Source organism: Dendrobates tinctorius, unplaced genomic scaffold (genome assembly GCF_039654945.1).
Source record: "Dendrobates tinctorius isolate UK_male_01 unplaced genomic scaffold, ASM3965494v1 ptg000158l, whole genome shotgun sequence".
Classification (NCBI taxonomy): domain Eukaryota; kingdom Metazoa; phylum Chordata; class Amphibia; order Anura; family Dendrobatidae; genus Dendrobates; species Dendrobates tinctorius.
This window is the reverse complement of record NW_027361825.1, coordinates 35,671,218-35,690,428: the sequence shown is the minus strand read 5'-3', so window position 1 is coordinate 35,690,428 and position 19,211 is coordinate 35,671,218. Positions and strand designations below refer to the sequence as shown.

The 19,211-nt window shown below is 43.5% G+C and overlaps 1 protein-coding gene across 1 annotated transcript in view; it reads right to left on the bottom strand.

Annotated features, from left to right (window-relative positions):
- LOC141052094 (uncharacterized) overlaps window positions 1-13,178 on the bottom strand; it is a 56,969-nt gene extending 43,791 nt beyond the window's left edge. The window contains exon 1 of the mRNA XM_073549310.1: window positions 11,413-13,178. Coding sequence (XP_073405411.1) covers window positions 11,413-11,690 — 278 coding nt within the window. The 5' untranslated portion in view covers window positions 11,691-13,178. The remainder of the gene's footprint in view (window positions 1-11,412) is intronic.
- Window positions 13,179-19,211: the final 6,033 nt, after the last annotated feature.

Sequence of the window (19,211 nt, the reverse complement as noted above, 5' to 3'; positions counted from 1 at the left end):
CGGCAGTTTTAAACGCGCGATTTTGCCTCAAAAAATAAGTATCCCATGCAATCCTATGGGATTCCGCAATGCTGTCCTAATGCTGCGTTTTTTTTCCGCGCCGGAATCGCTTCGCGGTAAAAAACGCAGCATGCTCATTAATTTAGCGGAATCGCGGCGATCCCGCACCCGTAGGATTGCATTGTTCCGCTTACTTCCCGCATGTGGCTGTGCCCACTATGCGAAAAGTAAGCAGAACATTTGCGGATGATACCCACGGTCCGGAGGAGAGGAGACTGTCCACCGGGCTTTGGGTACCATATCCCAGTAAAAAATAGAATTAAAATAAAAAATATTGTTATTCTCACCTTCCGGCGTCCCGCACAGTCTTCCCACCTCTCTCCATGCTCCCGATCCCAGTAATCCTTTGCGAGAATGACCGCGATGACGTCGAGATCTCGTGGGAGAGCGACGTCTCGCGGTCATTCACGCAAAGGATTTCTGGGATTTCAGGGACCGGGAGCGTGGAGAGAAGCAGGAAGGCTGCGCGAGACGCGGGAAGGTGAGAATAACAATATATATATTTTTTTATTATTTTTTACATTTTATCTTTTACTACTGAGGCTGCATAGGCAGCCTCAGTAGTAAAAAGTTGGTCACACTAGTCAAACACTATGTTTGATGTGTGACCAAATTGTTAATCAGTTCTCCAAACGATGCTCCAGATCGCTTGGAAAACGCTAGCTTTCTGCAAGCTAAATACTCTTGCAAATCGCTAGTTTTTCCGCGGGAAAATCGCAGGAATTTAAAATGCGATTTTCCCGCGGAATGGAATTTCGGAATTCTCGAGGTAACTTCCGCGAGAGTTCCGCTACGAGTGCACATAGCCTTACAGGATCAATATATTTCACACAGGCATATCCAAACAGTGAACACAGAATGATGCTACTCTACGTATAGCCTCCTTGGCCTCTACTAAACAGGCCACATGGCTGCCGTGTTCTGTCTTTTGAAGCCTACACTAAGCCCTGTCATGTGCACAAATGGGAACTTACTCACAGTAGTGTTGGCGACTCAGGTCCAGTCCCGGGGGCCCCCAGCAGTCTTGTACGGTGGTGCACACGTCTGTCTGGCAGATCCATGAAACGTGGTCTTCTCCTTGCTTCAGGGTCCTGCAGGTGCTCCTGGAAACTGTAAATCTCAGTCTCTTCGTGGCTTCTCAAAATAGCACAGGACAGCCACCTTTGCGATCCCCGAAGGGTCTGTTCAATTTCACAAGTCCAATACGTCTCAGGCTGTGAGACTTATTTCACAGTTACATACACACCCGTTCTCAGAAGCAGCTTCCTTCTCTCTTCCTCTCACAGGCTCAACTTCTCCCCTCTTCAGTCTTGGGCAGTTAGTAACACAGTCTTTTGCAGGGGGAGCAGAACATCCAAACAAGGGGGTGCTGTCTCTTAAAGTGGCAGCGTGTCTCTTACTGTCCATAACAGCACCACCCCCCCTTACATGGGGTATGTACTATGAGGGACATCATACAGAGTAATGGGGAATGTACTTTGGGGGACATCATGCTGCGTGGTGGAATGGACTGTACAGACATCATACTGTACTGTGTAGTGGAGAATGTAATGTGTGGGACATCATACAGTGTGGTGGGGAATGTACTGTGTGGACATCCTATTGTATGGCAGGGAAAGTATTGTGGGGGATATCAAACTGTATGGCATGGAATGTACTGTGGGAGACATCATACTGTGTGGCAGGGAATGTAGTGTGGGGACATCATAATGTGTGGTTGTTAATCTGTGGGGGCCATTAGGCAATCATAATTTTTGAGGGATATCATACTATGTGAGGGGCGCAAGATAGGTATTTGGTGGTACTGGAACACTATTGAGTTAGGGAGGTGACTGACCATAAAATAAGTACAGTGGGGGAAAAAATTATTTAGTCAGCCACCAATTGTGCAAGTTCTCCCACTTGATGAGAGAGGCCTGTAATTGACATCATAAGTAGATCACAACTATGAAAGTCAAAATGAGAAAACAAATCCAGAAAATCACCTTGTCTGATTTGGCAAGATTTATTTTTCAAATTATGGTGGAAAATAAGTATTTCGTCACCTAAAAACATGCAAGATTTCTGGCTCTCACAGACTTGTAACTTCTTCTTTAAGAGGCTCCTCTGTCCTCCACTCATTAGCTGTAGTAATGGCACCTGTTTGAACTTATCAGTATAAAAGACACCTGTCCACAACCTCAAACAGTCACACTCCAAACTCCACTATGGTGAAGACAAAAGAGCTGTTGAAGGACACCAGAAACAAAATTGTAGCCCTGCACCAGGCTGGGAAAACTGAATCTGCAATAGGCAAGCAGCTTGGTGTGATGAAATCAACTGTGGGAGCAAGAATAAGAAAATGTAAGACAAGACCTCTGTAAGACAAGACCTCTGATAATCTCCCTCGATCTGGGGCAACATGCACAATCTCACCCATCTCATATAAGAATATATGTCCCAAAGAGAAGCCAATAAAGTGCATTATAGTAGTGTATAAAATGTGTCACAAAGACTACAATGGTATCATGAGACACAAGTAACCCATTACTTAGCACCAGTTATAATAATAGTCTGAGACAATACACAAGATCAAAGTAATAACATAAACATGAAAAAATGCAGGGTATATGACCTGATAAGGTGGTGTAACTCCCTGACGCGCGTTTTGCATACAGCTTCTTCCTGGGGGGTTCCTGTGTGGCCAGGTGTATAATTCGTACCTTTATAATCCCATGTATCACTGGTGGCAGTGGTGGATCATGGCGCTGTACTTCCAGTAGGTATGGAAAGTATTCAGACCCCTTAAAATTTTTCACTCTTTGTTTCATTGCATCCATTTGGTAAATTCAAAAAAGTTCATTTTTTTTCTCATTAATGTACATTCTGCACCCCATGTTGACTGAAAAAAAACAGAAATGTAGAAATTTTTGCAGATTTTTAAAAAAAGAAAAACTGAAATATCACATGGTCATAAGTATTCCGACCCTTTGCTCAGTATTGAGTAGAAGCACCATTTTGAACTAGTACAGCCATGAGTCTTTTGGGGAATGGTGCAACAAGTTTTTCACACCAGGATTTGGGGATCCTCTGCCATTCTTCCTTGCAGATCCTCTTCAGTTCCATCAGGTTGGATGGTGAACGTTGGTGGACAGCCATTTTCAGGTCTCTCCAGACATGCTCAATTGGGTTTAGGTCTGGGCTCTGACTGGGCCAGTGCAGAATGGTCACAGAGTTGTTCTGAAGCCACTCCTTTGTTATTTTAGCTGTGTGCTTAGGGTCATTGTCTTGTTGGAAGGTGAACCTTCAGCCAAGTCTGAGGTCCAGAGCACTCTGGAAGAGGTTTTCATCCAGGATATCGCTGTACTTGGCCGCATTCATGTTTCCTTCAAATGTAACCAGTCGTCCTGTCCCTGCAGCTGAAAAACACCCTCATAGCATGATGCTGCCACCATTATGTTTCCGTGTTGGGATTGTATTGGGCAGGTGATGAGCAAGTGCCTGGTTTTCTCCACACATACTGCTTAGAATTATCACCAAAAAGTTCTATCTTCGTCTCATCAGACCAGAGAATTTTATTTCTCATAGTCTGGAAGAATTTCATGTGTTTTTTATCAAGCTCTATGCGGGCTTTCATACAGTTCTGGCAAAAATTAAGAGACTACCATATCAAAACCCTGTCATGGACAGCCCATTCTCCAGACCTGAACCCCATTGAAAACCTCTCGAATGTAATCAAGAGGATGATGGATAGTCACCATAGCCATCAAAGAAGAACTGCTTAAATTTTGTGTGCCAGAAGCAGTGTAAAAGACTGGTGGCAAGCATGCCAAGACGCATGAAACCTGTTTTTGAAAATCATGGTTATTCCACAAAATATTGATTTCTGAACTCCTCCTGAGTTAAAACATTAGTATTGTTGTTTCTAAATGATTATGAACTCGTTTTCCTTGCATTATTTGAGGTATGAAAGCACAGTTTTTTTAGTTTTGACCATCTCTCCTTTTCAGAAGAAAAAAAAAAAAATATTGCTTGGAAATTCGGAGACATGTTGTCAGAAGTTTGTAGACTAAAAGAACAATATGCATTTTACTAAATAATATACCTATAAAGAGAAAAATCAGACAAACTGAACATTTGGAAGTGGTCTCTTAATTTTTGCCAGAGCTGTATGTCTGGCACTGGGGAGAGACTTCTGTCGGGCCACTCTGGCACAAAGACCCGAGTGGTGGAGGGCTGCAGTGATAGTTGTTTTTGTGTTGTCCCTGCTGCATCTGTGGAGCTCAGCCACAATTATCTTGGGGTTCTTCTCTCACCAAGGCTCTTCTCCCATGATTACTCAGTTTGGCTGGACGGTCAGGTCTAGGAAGACTTCTGGTGGTCCCAAACTTCTTCCATTTAAGGATTATGGAGACCACTGCGTTCTTAGGAACCTTGAGTACTGCAGAAATTCTTTTGTAACGTTGACCATATGTGTGCCTTGCCACAATTCTGTATCTGAGCTCCTTGGCCAGTTCCTTTGACCTCATGATTCTCATTTGGTCTGACATGCACTGTGAGATGTGAGGTCTTATATAGACAGGTGTGTGCCTTTACAAATCAAGTCCTATCAGTTTAATGAAACACAGCTGGACTCCAATGAAGGAGTAGAACCATCTCAAGGAGGATCACAAGAAAATGGACAGCATGTGACTTAAAGGGAATCTGTCACCTAATTTTAGCCCTATCAGCTGCCGGCATCGCCATCAGGGGCTTATCTACAGCATTCTGTAATGCTGTACATAAGCCCCAGATGAAACCTGAAAGATAAGAAAAACACGTTAGATTATACTCACCAGGGGGCGGGGGTCCAGTGCGGTGGGTGTCGCGGTCCGGTCAGGCGCCTCCCATCTTCATACAATGCCGTCCTCCTTCTTGCTTCTCCCTCGGCTCCTGCGCAGGCATACTTTCTCTGCCCTGTTGAGGGCAGAGTAAATTACTACAGTGCGCAGGCGCCGGGAAAGGTCAGAGAGCTCCGGCGCCTGCGCCCTGCAGTACTCTGCTCTGCCCTCAATAGGACAGAGAAAGTACACCTGCGCAGGAGCCGAGGAAGAAGCAAGGAGGAGGACATCATCGTATGAAGAAGGGAGGCGCCGGACAGGACGGCGACACCCATCGGACCGGACCAAACGCCAGGGTGAGTATAATCTACCTCCTTTTTTCTTCTCTTTCAGGTTTCATCGGGGGCTTATCCACAGCATTACAGAATGCTGTAGATAAGCCCCTGATGGCGGTGTCGGCACCTGAGACTCGAAAAATGGGATGACAGATCCCCTTTAAATATGAGTGTCTGAGCAAAGGGTCTGAATACTTATGACCATGTGATATTTCAGTTTTTCTTTTTTAATAAATTTGCAAAAATTTCTACATTTCTGGTTTTTGTCAGTCAAGATGGGGTGCAGAGTGTACATAAATGAGAAAAAAAATGAAATTTTTTGAATTTACCAAATGGCTGCAATGAAACAAAGAGTGAAAAATGTAAAGGGGTCTAAACACTTTCCGTACCCACTGTACATTTTTACAGATATCTCATACAGTAGCGTAGCTACCGGGGGGCAAAGGGGGCGGTGGCCCCACGCTCTGAGGGGGCCCACCGAGCTACGCTACTGTAACTGTATCGGTTACATTCTGCGGCAGAGCAAGGAGACTCGATCTCCCTACTCTGCCACCCAGCCGCTATGGGCCCCTGAGAAGGCGGTGGGGGGGCCCCGGTGCCAGCAGTGGACCCCCCACCTCACAGCCAGCAATGTCGTCCTGGGCTATTCTGTGTGCACAGGACCTGTGGTGAGGTCACAGGAGGGGCGGAGTCAGGGGGGTCACATGATCAGGGGCTTCAGTGGCTGCAAGACTCTGCTGTGCTGGTTGTCATGGTGCTGGATGAGGTGAAGTAAGTTTCTGTGTGGGGTCAGAAGGGGTTTACAGGGTGGATGTAGCAGAGCTGTGTGTATGAGGTGTACAGAGCAGAGCCGTGTGTGTAGAAGGTGTATGGAGCAGTGATATGCATGTATGAGGTGTACAGAGGAGCGGAGCCGGGTGTGTATGGGGTGAGCAGAGCCGTTTGTGTACGGAGCGGAGCCGTGTGTGTATGGGGTGTACGGAGCAGAGCCGTGTGTATACGGCGCAGAAGACGTGTGTGTGCGGGGTGTACGGAGCGAAGCCATGTGTGCAAGTTGTACGGAGTGTAGCCGTATGTGTACGAGGTGTATGGAGTGGAGCCGTGTGTGTACGGGGTGTGCGGCGCAGAGCCGTGTGTGTACAAGGTGTACAAGGTGTCCCTATTACTGCACCTGATACGGCAGCAGCGGCTCAGCATTGGGGTATTAGGTGTGGTAATAGGGACACATACGGCAGCAGCGGCTCAGCATTGGGATATCAACTGCAGTAATAGGGAAACATAAGGCAGCAGTGGCTCAGCATTGGGGTATCAGGTGCAGTAAAAGGGACACATACGGCAGCAGCGGCTCAGCATTGGCGCATCAAGTGCAGTAATAGGGACACATACGGCAGCAGCGGCTCAGCATTGGAGTATCGGGTGCAGTAAAAGGGACACATATGGCAGCAGTGGCTCAGCATTGGGGTATCAAGTGCAGTAATAGGGACACATGTGGCAGCAGCAGCGGCTAAGCATTGGGGTATCAGGTGCAGTAATAGGGACACACGGCAGCAGCGGCTCAGCATTGGGGTATCAGGTGCAGTAATAGGGACACATACGGCAGAAGCGGCTCAGCAGTGGGGCGGCTCAGCATTGGGGTATCAGGTGCAGTAATAGGGACACATACGGCAGCAGAGGCTCAGCATTGGGGTATTAAGTGCAGTAATAGGGACACATGCGGCAGCAGCAGCGGCTAAGCATTGGGGTATCAGGTGCAGTAATAGGGACACATACGGCACCAGTGGCTCAGCATTGGTGTATCAGGTGCAGTAATAGGGACACATACGGCAGCAGCGGCTCAGCATTGGGCTATAAGGTGCAGTAATAGGGACACATACGGCAGCAGAGGCTCAGCATTGGGGGATCAGGTGCAGTAATAGGGACATATACGGCAGCAGCGGCTCAGCATTGGGGTATCAGGTGCAGTAATAGGGACACATATGGCAGCAGAAGCTCAGTATTGGGGTATCAGGTAAAGTAATAGGGACACATACGGCAGCAGTGGCTTAGCATTGGGCTATCAGGTGCAGTAATAGGGACACATACGGCAGCAGCGGCTAAGTATTGGGGAGTCAGGTGCAGTAATAGGGACACATGCAGCGGCTCACTATTGGGGTATCAGGTGAAGTAATAGGGTCACATATGGCAGCAGAGGCTCAGCATTGGGGTATCAGGTGCAGTAATAGGGACACATACGGCAGCAGCGGCTCAGCATTGGGGTATCAGGTGCAGTAATAAGGACACATACGACACCAGTGGCTCAGCATTGGGGTATCAGGTGCAGTAATAGGGACACATACGGCAGAAGCGGCTCAGCATTGGGGCGGCTCAGCATTGGGGTATCAGGTGCAGTAATAGGGACACATACGGCAGCAGAGGCTCAGCATTGGGGTATCAAGTGCAGTAATAGGGACACATGCAGCAGCAGCAGCGGCTAAGCATTGGGGTATCAGGTGCAGTAATAGGGACACATACGGCACCAGTGGCTCAGCATTGGTGTCTCAGGTGCAGTAATAGGGACACATACGGCAGCAGCGGCTCAGCATTGGGGTATAAGGTGCAGTAATAGGGACACATACGGCAGCAGAGGCTCAGCATTGGGGGATCAGTTGCAGTAATAGGGACACATACGGCAGCAGCGGCTCAGCATTGGGGTATCAGGTGCAGTAATAAGGACACATACGGCACCAGTGGCTCAGCATTTGGGTATCAGGTGCAGTAATAGGGACACATATAGCAGCAGAAGCTCAGTATTGGGGTATCAAGTGCAGTAATAGGGACACATATGGCAGCAGCGGCTTAGCATTGGGCTATCAGGTGCAGTAATAGGGACACATACAGCACCAGTGGCTCAGCATTGGGGTATCAGGTGCAGTAAAAGGGACACATACGGCAGCAGCGGCTTAGCATTGGGGTATCAGGTGCAGTAATAAGGACACATACAGCACCAGTGGCTCAGCATTGGGGTATCAGGTGCAGTAATAGGGACACATACGGCAGCGGTGGCCCAGCATTGGGGTATCAGGTGCAGTAATAGGGACACATACAGCAGCAGAGGCTCAGCATTGGGGGATCAGGTGCAGTAATAGGGACACATACGGCAGCAGCGGCTCAGCATTGGGGTATCAGGTGCAGTAATAGGGACACATATGGCAGCAGAAGCTCAGTATTGGGGTATCAGGTAAAGTAATAGGGACACATACGGCAGCAGTGGCTTAGCATTGGGCTATCAGGTGCAGTAATAGGGACACATACGGCAGCAGCGGCTAAGTATTGGGGAGTCAGGTGCAGTAATAGGGACACATGCAGCGGCTCACTATTGGGGTATCAGGTGAAGTAATAGGGTCACATATGGCAGCAGAGGCTCAGCATTGGGGTATCAGGTGCAGTAATAGGGACACATACGGCAGCAGATGCTCAGCATTGGGTATCAGGTGCAGTAATAGGGACACATACGGCAGCAGCGGCTCAGCATTGGGGTATCAGGTGCAGTAATAAGGACACATACGACACCAGTGGCTCAGCATTGGGGTATCAGGTGCAGTAATAGGGACACATACGGCAGCAGTGGCCCAGCATTGGGCTATCAGGTGCAGTAATAGGGACACATACGGCAGCAGCGGCTCAGCATTGGGGTATCAGGTGCAGTAATAGGGACACATATGGCAGCAGCGGCTCAGCATTGGGGTATCAGTAGGATGAGGGGTTTATGCAGGTTGGAGATAGATGGTGATGGGTCTGGAATATGAAAAGTGAAACATGTCTTTGTTGTATTCTCTGTAGCAGAGTCATGGCTGGAGGAGCGGTCATGTCGGTCTGGGCCAAATGGAAAAGACGTGAAAAGTGAACGACTCCATCAGAAAGAAGCGGTAAGACACCAACTATAACTGTGCAGTAATCACTTATATGTTTTGTAGGACTGGTATTTACCACTGACCATATGGCGGTTATATCAATATTGGTCTTTATATAGGGATTATTTTCAGTAACAGCGCAGTCATCTCCTACATCCACTATTAGGGTGCGTCACCGAGTTGTAATCGAAGTTACCTAATTAGGGGCCCACTCGGAAGTTTCGCCCCCCCTGAACCAAAACCCTAGCTACGCCTCTGATCTCATATAATACAAGACGCTAAGCAATCTTATGTATATCGCATATTATTTTCTTTAGACTATTTGGACCTTTTTGGCATATAATACCAACTTTGTGCATATCACAATAGAGAATTGATGAGTCATTCCCTCATAGTTCCCCTTGTTGGTTTAATGCCATCGTCCTTGAGATATTTTCAGAGGAGTATACGGTTTACCCAGTGCTGGTCTGTCATCAAGCCCGGATTATACAAGAAGTAATGCTGCTTATCAGTCTCAATATCTCAGGCATGGGGTGAACTTGTGGCTAATATCAATACTTGGGTTTTATGACTGTGGGATTTAATATGTCTGTGGGTTTATACAATTTGGTAATAACAAGTTCGGGTCACATCTTTGTGTATTGTGTGCACTATTAGGAAAGTATTTTATAAGCTGTGGCTGTGATGGGTGTTATAGTAGAGCTGCCAATATAAACAGACAGTCTGGGGCTCGAAGCGAGATTGTATACAGATAAAATAAACTGCGGCCAAGATGGATATCTCTACTTGGGTTTTACTATATTATGTTAGCAAGAAGAGGAGAATGGAAAATATAGGGGATTTATCTTATTCAAGTTCACATTTATCATAGCCGTAGATACAGGGGCTACAAAGGTAGCAGTCACACCCATGCCCTAGTATCTGCGTGTGCCCAAACACCGCACTACCTTATAAGACCAAAATTATGAATGGCATATGGTAGCCTGGTACAGATTTTGCATGGCGGCACACTAACTTCTTTGATGCTTTGATGAGAAATGCTGCTACCCTCAACTTGGCTGCCATGATGCTGGACCAGAGCCTTCTATCAAAAGCCTGGCTATGGTATTGTGTTAGTAATTAGCTTTGGTTATTTTCAACATCATTGGACCCTCAAAACTACTAATGTTAACTTCACTCGTAAAATGCTCTAACTTAAACCTATGAGTAACCCGATTGGGGGCAAGTTCCCTTTAAGTTACCCAATGAGTATTCTGATTCTTTAATTTTCAGTTTTCTCTGAGCTAGTGCATAGAGACTAGCTGCTTTGATGTCTCCCATAAATACTACACACAGAAATTAGACACTCCTCCTCTCCTGTCTCTATGTAGCACATGTTCAGAAGCAGCAGAATGGAGGTCATTATTCAGCAGTAGTGAGCGGTGTAGCTATGAATCCAGCGCTGGGGTGAAATAAATACTTGAAAGCAGAGGCACTATCTGTGTGTCTTTCTGCTTCACACTCTTTCCTCCTCCCCTCTTCATAGACTTCAATAGGCAGCTGTAATCTGACCCTTTATTGAGCTACAATTATATCTTGCTTAAACCAAGACAATATTTTAGCAGTTTGGCAGAGCGATTAAGGAGTTCAGGAGGCAGGTGGAAACGTGGCTAAAAAGAGGAGAAAAAAGCAGATTTTTCTCAGAAAGATATATTGCAAAGGTTCTTATATTTGCTTGTACTACTGATTCATGCCAAGTTTGTTGAAGCAACAATGACCACATTAAAAGGGGCTGCCCACTTTGACAATTTGTTGGAAGGGTCCTTTGACAAAAATCTGATCACAAAGTTGTTACCATTCTGGGACCTCTTGTCTTCTGCACCAAACTTTGAAGTAAATGAAGCATTTTGCAGTGCCCATACACATCAATGGGTTATGTGTGTAATACAGGACAGGACCTCCGGGAGAAGAAATGATCTGTGTAAATGCTCTACACTAGGACCAAGAGATGCAGATCCGGAACAGAGGACCCTCTTCTATTATTAGCTCAGAATTCCCTAAAGGGAAAAATAATGAAAAGACGTTTCCTAAGCTGTATGCCCCCTTTAATGTGTATAGAAGAAGGTCCATTCAAATACAGTTATAAGTGATGTATGCAATAAATCAGAAGATCATGAGCACCCATATATACCCACATAGGCAAAATGTGGTGCTGCATACCTTTCTCCTAGTGCATTTTACTAACATGTGGCAAGGCATACATAAAACCTTTCATCTCCTCCTAATTTGCAGACTGAAATACATAGACTACTTATCTCCTAGTAGTTATTAGGTTGTTTTTTTTCTTACCTTACATTCGGACGTCCTTTCTGATTTGACTTTCTCCTTTTATTTACTCTTTTCAATATGACTTTCTCCTTATTCCCACCAGGATTTGGATGAGTCTTTTGATTATTGCTCCATTGGATTGTAGAACTCGTCACATCACGAAGTGATACATTGGTTTGAGAAATCAATAGATCATTTTCGATGGTAACACCTGAGTCCCTTTCAGCTAGTTGTGCCAGGGGCAATAGACATGAATTTCCAGCCAAACACAGGAGAAAGGTCATAGTGACAGAAGTCATGGTGCAAATTCATACAAAAAGAGGTTTAGATCTGTGATGAAGAGGATGATAGCTAAGGAGAACTTACAGAATTAGCTTGTGAAGATTGCAGAGAGATGCTGAAGTGAATAACCAAGACACAAGAGATCGTACAGCAGCATAAATTCAAACAAGAAGAGGTTTGATTTACTTGGAGAGAGTAGGTTGAGACCTTGTGGAAGAATGAACTAGCAAGGGTTAATACTCGAGGATTAGGGCAAGGAAAAGGCAGAACTGGTAGAATGCAATGTCTAGAGTTAATACTGAAACATGCAAAGAAGATGACAAAGGCAACTTACAGAAGAATGGAATGTGAAGATTTAATACGCAAGTGAAGACTAAAGAAGAGAGAATTTTCAAAAAAATGGAGAGTCAAGACTTAATATCGAAAGAAGGATAAATTATGGACTGAAATAATGGATTTAAGAGGCAAGAAGACAAGAATGACTAACATAAGTTAAAATTCAGGAAAAGGAAAGAAGGCATTAAGAAAATTTTCCAAAAGTAAAATTAAGAAGACAAAAAAAAACCCTTCCAAAATTAAAGACTACCAAGAGTTAATAATCAAGAGTAAGACGAAGACAGGAAAGGAAGAGAATTTATGTGTACTAGCCAGAAGAAGATGGAAAGAACCTGCAGAAGAATGAACTGACAGCAGTTAATACTTGAGAGAAGAATGAAGACATCAGAGGCTGAAAATCAAAGGGCAACAAAGACAAGAGGAAGTCAGAGAAAGTCTAGAAAAAGGAAGACCAAAGCAGTAGAAAGATAAAGACGAGGAAAACGGATCTCGTAGAAGGATGACGACAAGAATAAGGAGAACTTGTACGAGAATAAAGATAAGAGAAAGACAGACAACGTCTAGGATAAAGTCAAGAGGAAGACAGAGAACTTGTAGAAGGAGGAGGACAAAATAAAGACAGAGAACATCTCAAAGGAGGAAGGCAAAAGGAAGACAGAGAACGTGAAGAATGAGGAGGGCAAGAGGAAGACAAATAACTTTTAGAACGATGAAGACAGAAAATGTCAGAGGCTGAAGAAAAGACTATAACTCAGAACTTGAAGATAGATGAAGACAGAGGACTTGTAAAAGGATGAAAACAAAATGAAAACAGAGGAAACTTCACAAAAGAAGAAGACAAGTGAGATCCTGATGTAAAAATGAAGACAAGAGAATGGACTTGCAGAACAATGAAAACTGGAAAAAAAAATAACCCAGAGAAGATAGAATACTTAGAGAAGCGTAATCCAATGAGAGCTTGCAACAGTGCAAAACTCTAAGACAATGAGAATTCAGAGAAGAAAAGAATCCTGTAGAAGGAAAACTTATAGCTGTATAAAGTGTGAATCCTAGAATAATTAGGAATGATGGTGAGAGTTCTGAAGGGGGAAATTTGTCAGTAAAAGGGGGATTTAATATACCGAAAGAAAACATCAGATCCTAATGCCTATTCCTCTTGGTCCTCCCTCTTCCAGAGACTTAGTACAGAAATCTCTTTTATTCCTTCTCTCCTTACACTGGGGCTTTCACTTCCCACCAATGGCAGGACGTCAGCGCCCACATCCCCCTCCTCTGTTCTCACCCTATCAGCACCATCAAAGGGGGCTCAGGATTACAGGTGCTTAACAAGGAAGGGGACTCAAGTCGGTGGTATAGAATACGGCACCTAGCTATAATCACCGGTGAAAATATTCACTTAAACAATTAACCTATTCCTTCAACAACGGCTGAGTTAAGAAAGTCAGTATATACTTTTTAACAGTATGAGGCACAATGGCTGGATGTGAACTTGCAACTGGACGAGATATTGGATGCATACGTTACCTCTTATGTAACTCAAGTACATTGTATGAGATACATTGATGATATTTTCCTAAGTACCCAATCTCTATAGCATTAGATACATACATAAGATCATATCTACTTATACATACGGAATCAAATCTAGTATTTATATGAGATTCTATATAATCCATCCAATCAAAATTAATTTACATACATGAGATTTAATGTACCCCATTTCTATGGCTTCAGAAAAATATATCAGCAACGTATCCCATCTATATGGCATCAAAAATATGCATCATATACATGTATCGAATTTTGTATGCCCCATCTTTATGACACTTGATACATCCACTGGATACATACATGAGATTATATTCATTCTATTTGCCATCTAATGCATACATTGGATACATACATTTTTATGCATCTCATCCATAAAGCAACAGATAAATATGAGATTCTATGTATCCCATCCGCATGACTTTGAATATATACGGTGCATGAAATTCTATTATTACCATCCATATAGGATTGATACATATTAGTTATAAACATGAAATGCATCCTATACATATAGCATCAATTATATGCATGAGATTCTAAGTATTGCATCCATGGAAAATTGGATACAAACACATAAGATTTTATGTATTTTAATCATAAGGATCGTTACATTTACAGTCATCTTGGGAGGATTTTAAGTGTGATAAGATTCACTGTTGCTTTAAAACTGGTTTGCATGTGCTGCCATAACAGTGCCATGGTCAAGATTGTTTTGTGGTCCCCTGCCAGGCAGTGCCCATGCTGGGAGGGGGCTCCCGTCATCCTCGTTTCAGATGCCTGTTATGTGGCATAAGGACACAAAGGATAGTGCTGAAATGTAAACCTCTCCATCTCTTTCAGCCACACTGCATTTACACAAAAGCACTAGAGGGACAGAATGAATGAGCAAGAGAGAAATCAGGGCACGGAAGGAGAGTCCGAGAGACAGACGGGAAGGCGAACAAAGGGAGAGGGGGGACACAGAGAGAAAACACAGATGACAGGGAACAGGATGGAATCAAGATGGCAAGGGATAAGACGCCAAAGTTTGTCTGACTTTAATGCTCTGAATATATATAATATATGTCTCTAACTTTATTTCAGTGAATATGTGACTGCACTGAAAACAGCATCAGGAAATATAAAGGAATTGCTTAAAAGGCAATTACCTAATGCATCAAAGTATAATCCAGACAATTTCCAGATAAAATCCAAAATCACCTACAGACTATAACCCCCACTGAAGTTTGTGAAGAGGATTTATTAATCTGTAGTCTGTTAGAAGGAGGAGAAACAGTGGAATTTTGGAAAACTCCTATGATTTCAATAGTAAAAGAGCCGTCTGAAATTACAGTGGCTAGCGAAAGTATTTACCCCCTTGGCTTTTTACCTATTATGTTACATTACAACCTGTGTTTAAATATTTTTGTAGTACAATTTGTGTGTGATGCATCAGCACTAAATAGTCTAAGTTAGTGAAGTGTGAAAATATAGACAGAAATTAAGTTTATGGGATCAAAAAAATAAAAATGGTCAAGTGCATATGTATTCAGCACTTTTGCAATGAAGCCCCTAAAAATTTCTAGTGCCAGCAATTTTCTTCATAAGCCCCAGGCTTAGTGAGAGGACGTCCATCTGTGTGTAATCTAAGAGTCACATGTCTGTCAGTATATACACTTTACCTTGTCTAAAAGACCATAGAGGCTGCAACAGCATTAACATGAGACACCACAACAAACCTACCCAGAGAGGGTCGCCCACCAAAACTCTCAGCCCCGGCAATGAGGGCATTTCTCAGAGAGGCAGCACAGAGACCAAAGGTAACCCTGAAGGAGCTACAGAGTTCCCATGAAGAGACTGGAGTATCTGTTCATACGACCACAATAAGCCATACACTCTATAGAGGTGGTCTTTATGGAAGAGTGGGCAGAAGAAAGCCTTTACTTACACACAAAAATTGTAAGGATTGTTTTCAGTTTGCAAAAAGACATGTGAGAGACTTCCCAAATGTATTAAGGAAGGTGCTGTGGTCAAATGAGATCAAAATTTATCCTTTTGCCCACCAAGGTAAATGCCATCTATGGCGCCAAACCAACACAGCTCATCACTCCAAGAACACCATCCTCACAGCAAGACATGGTGGTGGCAGCATCATGCTGTGGGGATGTTTTTTGGCAGAAGGGACAGGGAAAATAGTTCAAGTCAGGGGAAAGATGGTGCAAAACCTGTTTCAGTCTGTTAGTGACTTGAGACTGTGATGGAGGTTCACTTTCCAACAAGACAATGACCCAAGGCATACTGCTAAAGCAACACTCTAGTGGTTTAAAGGGAAATATGTAAATGTTTACAAGTGGACTAGTCACAGCCCAGACCTTAATCCAATCGAGAATCTGTGGTCAGACTTGAAGATTGCTGTTCACCAGAGGAAACCATCTAACTTGAAGGACCTGGAGCAATTTTGCATTGAGAAATGGCCAAAAATCCGACATGGACCACAGATGGCTTCAAATTGAAATATTGTATGCTAAAAGGAACTCTCCTCGCCTAGTTTTGGAAGCTGAAGCTATTAAGATTAGCCAGTATACACCAGGTTTGCCAACAATGGTAGCCGCATTACAGAATTGGAGGAAATTAGCCCCGTCCCTAATTAAAATCCCCCTAAGTATTGTGTCTCTGAGAGCTCTTGAGGCACATATTCCATATATAGACTTACAAGTCTGGATAACGGCAGGGATTAGGAACCTTCAGGACTTGATGGGGAGCTTTGGGATTCTGCCCTTTGATCACTTAGCATCCAAACACCCAGGTATACGCAGATATTTCTAGCAATACTTACAGATACGCCATCTTTTGTCAACTTCACCGGAATCACCCTTTTTAACTCCAAAAAGGATCGCAGAGCTAATGGATATTTCTTAATACCAGAATCCGGCCCCAAAGGAGTGTCCATCCTATACAAGGCTCTGAATGATCCTGATGTGGATATAAAACTTCCTTATATGTCTCTCTGGGATCGTTCACTGGGTATATCCCTGGAGCCGGGGGCTTGGAGAGATGCTCTGGGAGAGGTGTTACGGGTCTCATCATGTCTTAACCATCTTGGAACAATTGAAAAAAATTCACCTTCGTTGGTATAGGTTTCCGGTACAAGTGGCTCACTTTGGCCCGGACCAATCCCCTTTATGTTGGAGGAGATGTGGGCTTCGGGGGACACTAGAACACATGTGGTGGGACTGTCCAGCTCTGAATAATCTATGGAAGGACATTGCCAGATTAATACTAGAAGTCCTTGGGGTAGGCCTGACCCTGTCTCCTAGCCTGGTAGTCTTACATATTGGAACAGAGGAGTTTCCGCATATGATTATGGGGGCCTTATCTCACTTACTGATAGCAGTTAGATTGCTAGTGGGGGCTAAATGGAAATGTGCTACAGTTCCGACCATTACAGAAGTAGTTGAAAAAATTAACTTTCACTGTTAGCATGAATTAGCCCTTACCCAAACAGCCTCTGCAAAAAAAGAAGACTCAGCGTATATGGGATCCCTGGCTGCAAAGCCGGTATTCAAATGTGTCGAGGTCATGTGATGTATAACACACGTTTGCAAACTGGCTCTACTGTTTTAGTGTGTGGGGTTTGGGTCCCACCTTTGAAATACATCCGATAGCAAGAGACTTATTACACTATCGTTCCGGGAGATAAGCCTGAGGTTTTTTTTTCCTGTTTTAATTTTAATGCAAGACATTTACTGTATGTTAATGCTTATGTCTTCTTTTGTCATGTTTTGTGCTAATGTTGTAGCACTGATGTTTTTTATGGCAGTTTTTGTTTGTCATGTTTAAACACCAATAAATAAGATTGGATCAAAAAGAAATGGCCAAAAATTGCAGTGGAAAGCCCATAGAGACTTATCCAAAGCGACTTGCAGCTGTAATTGTTTCAGAAGGATGCTCTACAAAGTACTGACTTTAGCGGGGTGAATAGGGATGCCCACTATAGTTTTCAGTGATTTTATCCTATTTTTGTTTGGTTCACAATAAAAAGAAAACCAAATGTTGCTGATGCAAACTCTAAAAAAAACAAGTAAAATTCCAGGTTGTAAGGTAGCAAAAAGCAAAAAATTCCAGGGGTGAATACTTTTGCAAGGAACTGTTGATTAAATAGGATTTGTTTTTATTCCAAAAACAGCACCACTCTATGGGCTGGGACTGGTACTGCTCCTCAGAAGCTGTGCCATTTGTTTCTTAAAAACAACTTCCACCTGTGAGAAAGGGGTTTTCTGAAAGCAGAAAACCATTTCAACGTTGGTGGGTTAGAAAATGGGAGCCAGAAAATGTGCTGGAGTCATTAATTTCAAATAGGGTCACTAAGATCTCCAGTCCCTAGTAGCCAGGCATACAATATTACCAAGACATGTTTTTTTTATTTGCTTTGATTGCTCCCCATTCCTTTTTTATATACCACTGATTACCGGTTTAGCAATTCTCTATAACTTTTTCTGGAAAGTAAATTACAGCCATGTGCTGTATGGTGAGTAATACATGCGATGCACAGCTGTCTATTCTTTCACTAGGTGGCAGCTCAGTTCACAATTCACAATTCCCATTTTATTTTTCCAGCACAGAATCCTTCTGCTCGCACAAACTTCATTACATCCCGAAAAAACATATTTATATTAGCTACAGATTTTTTAATTATCATAGGATGCAATTAACTACATGTCAAGTTTGGTAGGGGATATACATATTTAAAAATGACAGTATGTAAATGGTATGAATGGAGGCAAACCTCACAGGACATAAATAGATTAAAAATAAAAGTATGGGAGAAGACAATGTAAATCAATGCAAATTATAAAATATATGAACTATATGTGAAGATATAATGAGTGTTGTGTAGTCATGCGATACTGATTATATATGTCATATAATAGAATTAAAGATTAACCCTTGGTGGTCTTGGAATAAAATAAAAAAAATCACTTACTCAGTTACTCACCTATCAGTCCATGCTACTTTTTTTCTTTTTTGCACTGTTGCTAAGTTCCTTGCTTCTTTATTTGGCAGTGGGCATCAGGATATTGCTGCAGCCAATCTTTGGCCACACTATCTGGCCAAGCCAAAAGAAACAGTTTTCTAGCTTGGACTGAACGTGACCGCTGCATCCAATCACTGGCCAGTAACTAGTTGCAGTGGTCACCTGATGCACCCCACCAAAGAAGGAAGCTAGGAGAGACAACGGCAGCAGTACTGAGGAGCAGCAGCTGTCCAGTATGTATGTTTTGTTTTTGTTTTTTTAAAGATTATCACACACCCTTTTTAAATTAAAACTTGCCAGTGTGATGTGAGGAACTCGCATCAATACCCGGCACCTTCGCCGGCACTAGGACCGGAGTGTGTGGCTGCATGATTTCACAAGCTCCCCTCTCCTGCTCTCTGACCACAACCTTCTTTCATTCTCTATCAAGAACTGCTATCCCGCTCAGGTCACCCTCACTGTCCATACTTATAGAAACATACAGGCCATTAACACCCAGAAACTTATGAAGAACTTGCAGTCATCATTGGCCCCTATCTCCTCTCTCATGTCCTGATTCTGCACTGATGTATTACAATGAAATGCTTCAAAGTGCCCTGGATGAAATTTCACCTCCTATATATAGAACAACACGACA